Source organism: Corvus kubaryi, unplaced genomic scaffold (genome assembly GCF_017639235.1).
Source record: "Corvus kubaryi isolate FWS band 111438036 unplaced genomic scaffold, C.kubaryi_AGA036_p1.0 37357, whole genome shotgun sequence".
NCBI classification, from domain to species: domain Eukaryota; kingdom Metazoa; phylum Chordata; class Aves; order Passeriformes; family Corvidae; genus Corvus; species Corvus kubaryi.
The window spans coordinates 3,356,365-3,365,793 of NW_024581117.1; the positions used below are offsets into that span (position 1 = coordinate 3,356,365).

General features: G+C 39.0%; 1 protein-coding gene across 17 annotated transcripts in view; it reads right to left on the reverse strand.

The window, feature by feature from the left end:
- LOC121667187 (aminopeptidase O (putative)) overlaps positions 1-9,429 on the reverse strand; it is a 244,882-nt gene that overhangs the window by 112,809 nt on the left and 122,644 nt on the right. For all 17 annotated transcript variants that reach the window (XR_006016948.1, XR_006016949.1, XR_006016953.1 and 14 more), the window contains 2 exons: positions 4,404-4,466; positions 3,692-3,775 (listed from right to left, as the gene is read on the reverse strand). Coding sequence is in view for 10 of the 17 variants with exons in the window: in XM_042033591.1 (XP_041889525.1) it covers positions 3,692-3,775; positions 4,404-4,466 (147 nt within the window). In the remaining 7 variants the exon portion in view is untranslated. The remainder of the gene's footprint in view (positions 1-3,691; positions 3,776-4,403; positions 4,467-9,429) is intronic.

Here is a 9,429-nt window from a genome sequence, read left to right on the forward strand (position 1 = left end):
AGATCATTTTCTTCTGCCTAACACAGATAGGATAATGGAATCTTTTTTTTCAAGCAGACACAGTCAACCATTAAAACAAACGTCATCATCATCATAACACCACCACCTAACAGTTCTATCATAGTCTTCATTATACAACAACGCTTATTTTAACCAAGTAACTCCTATCAACTCTGTTACACCTTCTCTAAATTTCAAACATGAACAGCATTCTATATTGATACATATACTGACTGCTAAATGTGCTGACCAGATAAAGGACAACATGAAGTGACAGCATAATATTAAATGAGGAGTAAAAAATGTACAAGAATAGAAAGGATGGCAAAAGTAGAAATGCAAAGGGTGAATGTGTTTAAACTTGTGTATATGTGCACATACTGCAAGAAGAGTAGCTACAGAGAACTATAAGCAGAAAACACAGTGAGCAAAAGGTAACCTTTTTTCAGTTTTTCAACTTCTTTTGCCATTTTTTTTCAAACAGATAGAGTGATTGAAAGTAAATAGAAAGGAGTGAACAGTACTGAAGATAAACAAATGAGTCAAAAGAAGACAGGAAAAGACACAAGATGTGAAAAAGAAGTAGGAAACAAAAGAATTGGCATAAAAGGTGTTAAGAAAATATAAGAAGTTTCAGAGATAGAACAGCAACAAGGTTAGAAATTTTAAAAAGCTTAAAAACAGATGAAAAAAACCCAAATAAAGAAGAAGAGCAGAAGTATGAGGACCCACAGCTATTCGGCTAGAAGTCTTTCTCACCCATCAATTCTATCCCACTGCTGCAATCCACCGTGTGGATCCACACTGGAAAGCAGCCCCACACCTTTCTACACAAGCTTCCCCACTGGTTCCCCTTGAGCACAGTTAACATTACAGTCATGTAGTTTTTATCCAGCACATGGTATCCTCAAATGTTTTTTAAATACTTGTAAGTGTATGTAAAGTCAGCTCCTACAAACTTAACTGTTTAGAAGGCAACTTTTTCCAAGAAGCAATTCCCCAGCAGTTGTCAGCAACCTTTCCTTCACAATTCTGTTTCACTTATTCCATACAGTTATCTTTCTGTCCTAAATTTCGTACTTGGATGCAGCACTTGCTTTGATTTGGTGGTGTCTCAGTATAGCAAAGTCATCCACCCTGTATTAGAAACTTCCTATCAGAAAGAAGAAAAATGATAGACGAAAATTGGACAGCACAGGCACATGAAAGCTTAGAGGAAAACCCAACAGCACAGGCACATGAAAGTTTAGAAGCTACATATAAAAAGTTAGTGCTTGTTTGGAGAGTTTAGAAGCTACATTTAATAAGGTGGTGTTTGTTTTGAAAAGATAAGTAAGATCAAAGCAAAGCTCAGTTTTCTAGATGTAGCAAAATCCATCAGTATCCTTATTTTAATCACAGTTGTAATATGAGCTGGTACCAACTCTTTGACTTCTCTGTTTATTATTGCTTGCCTTCTCACCTCCCTCTTCTCATTCCACACCTTTATTTCTACTTCTCTGCTATCTTCCAGGTTACCCTACTTTTCCATTACATGCTTTTCTCTTTCTTGTTCTCTTGTTTATCTCTCAAGATAACTTCTGTATAATGCCATTTCTTCTATAAGCTAGTATGGACACAACTAAAAATCAAGACTTCTCATGAAACAGAGGTTAGCACCACCTACACTAAGTAGGAATTGCACCGGTAAGTCAAGGTTGGAAACCTAATGCAACCAACTCTGAAACCAAATAATAAAGCTCTGCTAGAACCAGGGAGGTCCCTCATGCTTTTTCTCTTCTATTCTTTTATCTGTTACTGTATTGGAAAAATCACCATTGCAATGGCCAGACTTTCAAGCAACATAAAGAATTCCAACCTCAGTGAATAGGTTTAGTATCAAATGTAAGATTGTTATACTTCTTCCTTCCCACGTGGTTAAGTACCCTGCAAATGCAGTTCTGTGAATCCGCATTGGATCTCCATGAATTATTAATACTTATAGATATTAGAAGACAATGGTTATGCCTGCCTTCAATTTTAATTCGTATGTCTACTCACAGACCTTGCTCTAGAATTACTGTTTGAAAAAACAATGAGTATATCTTATGTTTACACATCAGGCTTTGCATTTCTAACCCAGCAAGGTACATGCTGAAGTTCTCTCTCACAAAATGCAGAGCGAGAACAACATCCTCAGCAGAAAAGAAGTTTTATCAGTACAGAGAGATTTTGCACTAATGAAACTTTCCTCTATAAAAAGAGATTAGGATTGGTATAACAGCATAAGGCACTTTTAAACCCACTGTTCAGGCACAACAGGGGATCTACTTTGCACCATTTAAAAATTGCTTCAAAATGCATGCAGACTGGTTTGTACTAGGGTTATTTGTACTATCAATGCATTTTGCTCACAAATTCCCAAGGCAATACAATTTTTTGCTTAAAAAAATCTTCTTCATCTTAGCATAAAATGATTGTAAATACAAATGCTACACATACACACAAACACACATTCACATACAGAAATATAAACAGAAATGGAATTTTCTGGTGAAACAGTTGATGCTATCTCTATTTAGATCATGTCATTCTAAAACACATCAACACATAACATCTTTCCTAAATGATGCATTCCAGTTACAAAATAAAAGTAGTGAATTAAAGGATGCTATTTGGCAATTTTTAGCTAACCATGGAGCTGGAAAATCATCCACCCACAACAATGCACTTTGTGGACACTTGTCATATACTTGCAATGCCCATACTAAGGCAACATATCCCAGGAGCTGGCAGCCATGCTATCAGGAAGAATTTGGCTACAGAAACAGCAATGATTCATCATGCATTTTAGAAGCACTGTCGAAACAGCAAACCAACACACTACTATTTTAATCCTTTAAAGGTAACAAGAGCTTTAAAATACAATCATAAATTTGTTTTCAAAACCAAAACAAGCAAAAAAAAAAAAAACACAGTTCTAATAATGCATTTGGAAGAACATTTGTATTCACCTTTTTTCCCTCAAGGGACAGAAAATGACTATTTAGTATCAGCTAACTACTTATCTCTCTGCATTGCAATTTAAATGGTCAACTCAACCTTATAGAACAGGTCTTTCACAATAGCTTAATCAAAATTCATTGGTTTAAAAATAGTTCAAATTTGGTTGCATTCAGGTTTAATAGTCCTCTGTAGTATTCTTTAAAATAATCATCACATTTTCATTAACTGGTATCTATACTGGAAATACATGATTTTCAAACTCACCCTCTGAATGAAGAGTCAACAACATAGTCCAAATATTTGTTTCAACATGCACATCCCATCTATTATTTTCCCACTATCTACCATGAAAACTGTCTCTCACCTACCAGTATCTGAAAAAAGTGCTTCAGATCCTGTCAAAAGCTCTCAAGGGATATAGTTCTCTGATGACAGCACCCTTCTGTTTCTTCCTGAGAATGTCCCAGTTAAATACAAATATAGGAAAAATTTCTCTTCTGAATACAGACATCTAAAAAAAGTTATTTATTTCTTGCCATTTTAACTACATAGTGACTCTGAAACTTCATCTGTAACACCCATTTACTATCATCTTGTTGAAGACACTAAGTAACATCTTTACCAAGCTTAAGAAGGCATAATCAGAAAGCATTTTGGATCTGCTGCCCTTTGTCCCATTACACAAACTGACTTCATGATTGCTTACCTGCTGGAAAACAACTTCATCCTGTTTCATTTTCTTTTTGCTGCTTTTTCTGATCCTCCGGTTTGTCTGAGTCCATTTTGTGACCTGGAGTTCAAAATCATGGTGCTTTTTTAGGTAGAAGATGCAACCTGATTGCAGTTACTCAGCATTACTAAAAAGCTATAAAGATACTCAAGACAACTTTTTTCATTGCTTCACTAGAAAGGAAAAAGCACTTTTCCCCTCTAAAGTGATGTGGTCTCAGGTAATCTGGTTATTACTTGTACATGATCAAAGCGTCAGGTGATATTCTTCATCTTAGACGTTTTGCTTTAAAGGGTTTTGCACAAAGAACATTTTGATGTCAGACCAGGTTGCCAAATGGAAAGTTATCATTGCAGTGTGAAAAACTCCTGGGAAAAACCTCTGCACTTTATCCCTTACACCTTCTATTTCAAGTAAGAGATTTATTTCCAGCCACCCACTCGAACATTGTTCCAGACTACCAACGCCAAATTTGGATGGCGTGGTTGTTATTATTTAATAAAGTAATAACACTTGGTGGGGTTTTTTTTCCTGTACTAATATTTTTATTCTTAATACGAAAGCAATTACGTTTTAAAGCAAAAGCCGGTCAGGGTGGGGTGGTGTGTCAGGTAGAAAACTCCAGGAGCAGATTAGCAAGGGCAAGAAGCGGGTGCAATGTAACAGCTGCGAAAGGTTTCCTCCTCACCTCGCCGCTCACTTGCTGGACGAGCTGACACTCCTTCCACGTCTCTCCCTCCTCCAACAGGGGCTACACGGGGGAGAAAGCACACCGTGAGGCGGGATCGCCGGCGGAGGATCCGCGACGCTCTCCGCTCCCCGCGGCACCGAGACGGCAGGCGCGGCGGGAGCCGGGTCCGACCGCCGCCAGTCCCCGCAGCCGCGCCCGCTCCTTTCTGCCTCGTCCCGTTCCGACCCACGACATCCCGCCGTTCCCGGGCTCGGCAGCGGCACACCGCAGCCCTCGGTAGGAAATGAAACACCTCCGCAGGGTCCCCCGCCTCCGTGCTCCGGCCCCCGGAGCCCCGCGGAGAGGAGGAGCCTGCCTTAAAGACGTCAGGGCCGGCCGGCTCCGGGGCGGCCCGGCCGGGGCACCGCGCCTGAGACACCCCCAGAGGGGCGGCCGCGGGCCCCGCTCGGCCCGGCCCGGCCCGGCCCGGCCCGGCCCGGCCGCTGTGGGGGCTGCGCCAACCCGCGCTCCCTCCGACATCGTCGCCGACGGGACGGCCCTTCCCCACCTCCACACGCACGCTCCTCACCGTTTGCAGCCTAATTGTTAGAGCTAGGCTCTCTCTTCAAGACCCTCACTACAGAAGCCGCTTTCCTATGAACTTTCCTACCAAATGCTCTGTCATAGGTCTTTACGGACAGAGGAAAGGCCTAGCAGGGATAGTTCAAGAAAGTATCATCACCATTAATTGCTTTAACATTGGCCTTGGTACTTGCTCGCACCTCCAGAATTCAACTACTAAACTACTTTGGAGGATCTGAAATGCATCTTAAAAACAAGATCCAAAGCAGCTTTTTAGGTATACTGCAGCACAGAAAGCTCTTTATCGAGGCCTCAGCTAAAAGCCTTATTTATTCAACGAGATGCTGTGAACAGGTGATTAAATTTAGGCATGGGACTCCATCAGGTATTTTTGCACCCTCAGAAGAGGATATTCAAACTCCAGCATGTTGGGAGATACTTATGTCAGCTATGAAAAATCTGAATACTATAAATTCCTAAGTTAGGATTTTATCAAGTGCTTTTGTGTTTATATTTAAAAAACAAGAGGCAGTAAAGGATAGAGTGCATCAAACTTGTTATAGTTAAAATGATGCTACTATAGTATTGTCAGTATTTAAAAAATTATTCATATTCTTTAGAAAATTATTTATACACTTACACTGTATATTGCTATATTCCCTGAAAGCTTCAAAAGGAAATCTGTGCTCTAGCAGAAGAATAGGGCACATTAAAACGTGTGTAAGCAAACCCTCAATACATAGAATTAGATGGACTTTGTAAACAGATTTAAATAAATAAAGGTAGATCCAATAAGTGTGTATTAAATCTTGAGAGCACCCCTTTATCACTTGCAAAAAAAAAATCTGTCCTAGCCTTTTTGTTTTACTGCCACAACATCCTTCTTTCAAGATCAAAAGCTTTAGATCAAAGCCAAGATCAAACTCAATGCTTTAAATAGAAGCAACTTCACTATGAAGTATTAAACAAAGATGAAGTTTTCAACAGAGATATCACAATAGAAAATCTTACTGTAGGTTTTTATTTCACGCTCACAACAGGTCTACTTGAAACTAGTGTCAGCAACATGTCTTTATTTTGTAAAGCCGATTTTTCTACTAAATGGTAATTCTGAAAGTGCCTATAAATTGACTCTTGAACTGAGAGTATTTAAACAAAGAAAGAAGAACAGCACATAGTTCAAATGGAATGACCAAAAAATTATATTAATGGCAAACACAAATTAATGCAACTACTTAAACAGTATTTCCTTGGGTCAGTTAACAGATTAGACTGTACATTCCCTCAGAAGTAGCTATGGGAAACACTGGATCAGAGAAAGAATGAAACCTATTTAAGTTCTTTAAAGAATTGCACTTCCTTTCCTGTCAAATGTTTAGAGAAAACTAGGGGGGGAAAAGGCTATCAGAGACATTGATTTTCAGACCTGCAAATCCTGAGGGTGATTTGGGATGAAAACCACAAACACACAAACACACTGTGCGTTCAAATTCAGAGGAGGCTCCTGTTTTGTTGGTAGTAGCTGCACAGCAGTGAAGGAAGTTCAAGAGGAATTGTTACTGACTTTTCACAGTAATATACCTTGTGGAGCCAACATCTGGGGTTCCCTGGTGCTGATTGCTGCGTACATCCTAACTTGAACATTCACCTGCTCTTAAGATGATAGCACTGCAGCGTAAGGTAAGAGCCAACTTGCCCGTACAGATAGCCTGCAGAAGACAAAAAGCAGTGACAGAAATAGCGTGGGCCTAACAAGAGGTGGTCACAGCACACTGGCTGTGCAGTCAGCTGTTATCTCCATTTATTGATGTGTCAGTAAGATTTAGCTCATTGCCAAAGCAGGAACTTTTGCTGGGAGTGGGAGAGAAAGCAGGGAAGAGAGAGAGGAGGAAGAGGAAAAGAAAAGGGGAGCCATGAGAGAGGAGGGAACAAGGGAAAGAAAAGGAGGGGAGGAAAGATGTTTTTGAGAACATTTTGTCTCCTACTGTATTCCTCCATACTTAAAAAGCTTACTTACACCAGACAAAAGGGTGATGGAACACTCAATTTGAAACTGGAATGACTGCATTACCCTCCATCAACAGTCCTGTTTGCTGTCCACATGACACTAGCTGTCATACTTGAATCCCTTCATGATAGAAATTTAGAGATTAGTCCATCTTCCATGTCCTCCTTTACTTGGGAAGACTGTCTTTTTAGAGACTGCTAATGGATCTGTCCTTTAGAACAGTTAAGATTAAGTGGAACAAGCACTTACACATGTCAAAACATGTTATGATCCCTCATTGCAGCAGTAGGATTAAATATAACTGAATTTTGAAAAACTGGGGGAGGAGGTAGCACTTACTACCAATTGGGTGAAGATAGACCTAATATCCTGGTAAATAACTTAGGCAATGATTTACACCGGTTCTTACTCAAGTCAGACCAGATCCCAAACATACAATGAACATGAAGAATCATGCATAGCCTGGAAAACAAGAGGATATTTTTGCAACTAATAACTCTTTCATTTTACATTGAAACAGAAACTGTTTTTAAATTTTTCTGGCTGTGATGGCTAGTAATGATATTTTGTAACTCAGTGAAAAACTATAATTGTGAACTATTCCCTTGCATAGGTTGCCCATAATTTCAGCCCCTCTGTGCTATTCTTATGCAAAAACAACCAATATTGATAAACTAAGAAGGTAGTTTTACCTAAGGTGCACACGGAATCAATACCATTTTATTGGTTTTCCAACAGCCCTCAGATACCAGAAGGCAAAAAGAAAAAATGGAAAATGTGTCAATAAAAATCTTTACTGTAAATGAATTTCAGAAGAGCTTCTGCAAGTGGAGGAAATCGACAACTAATGCAGTCAAGTCGTTTTCCAACCTCTCATTTCTGAATTTTACACCACGCACACACACTTTGACATTTATATATTCAGATCTACATGGACATTAGCAACCACACAGAGAAGTTATTTTCTCCTACAAGATGTAGCTAACTTCACCAGTATACAAACTGCAATTTTGTACCTTTCTACACATTTCCATTTACCAGAAAACAAAATACGGATTCCTCCCACCAGTTTCATCCTACCATACTAGAATGACACAGCCTACTTTCACAGGCTGATGCCGTCATCACCGTGATATCAGAAAAGGATAACTTGAAGGAACTATGATCAAGTGCAGCATATACAACTGTTTTCCTACCATACATATTTATAGGGGAAAAAAGTACAGTAGTTTAAGATAGAAAATTACTTTATTTGTAAACTAAGAATACAATGTGCCCTCAGAATAGTCTGTGTAATCTGAAACTTGTTTCAGCAGGAAAGATGTGGCTTCTAATCTTTTGTAAAAAGGTTCAGAAAATGAAAATACAGAAAAGTATTTTATCCAGTAGCTCACTAGATGATTAAGCATTGAAACATTTGACTGGGAAACAATTGCAAGGACTTTAAAATCCACTATGGCTACCAGGACTTCGCAGAAAGACTAAGGAGGCAGTGGGCTACATCTGAAAATGACAAGATGGCTGGTGTGTCCACATTGGAAGAAACATTATATCACCACCAGATAAAAATTACTGAAAAAGAAATCCAGCCCAGAATGTGCCCCTGTTAGAACAGTTCTCCAACTGATTTTGTGCAGTTTTCATGCATACAGCTTATTTTGAAATGAAAAATCAAGTTTTTCTGACATTATCCATTTTTTAGGAAAGATGCTAATTTATATTGATATCATAAATTTAAATGTTCTAATTCCTCTGAGAGTTGCTGTACTGGTATAAACACGCTCTTTTCAGATCAGCATGCTGTGTCTGGTATTTTTCCATGTAAAATCCCTCCAGAGAAAGTCTGTTCAAGTCAAACTTGCTTCTCCTGAAACTATATCTACCTCCAAGAGACAAAAACCTGTTGAAACAACAACTTTGAGGATGTACTTTCAGTACACTGCAACATGACTTTCATATACTGTGGCAGGAATATTTTTTTCAAACTGGTTATGGGACGATATCCTTCATATCCACATTGGCAACTCTGCTTCATGAAGGAAGTTCCTAGGTAAAGGAGTCACTGTAACCACCTATTTAGTTGCAAGATCAGATTCATAATCTGATAAAGAAAACATCTCTGACCACATGACCACAGGATCTCTAAATAATAAGCTTATTACTTATTAATGTAAGTAATAATAAGTATTTATAATTAATAATACTTATAAATAATCTTATATAACTGTCTTGGGGTGACCTTATGATGTGTATCCCATATCGCTGCCTATGCCCAGAAATTAATTTTTGTGCCTTTCTATGCCTCTAAACTGAGCCTGAAAGGGGGAAGGAAAAAACTGAGCAAAACTTTCTCAAAGCAGTTTGCAGCTCGTTCAAGGTTACAAAAAGATAGCAGGTTTTTTTTTTTTCCCTAGCTGGGGCAGGGGAGGGAGGAAGCACCCGGCTTGTTTTTTT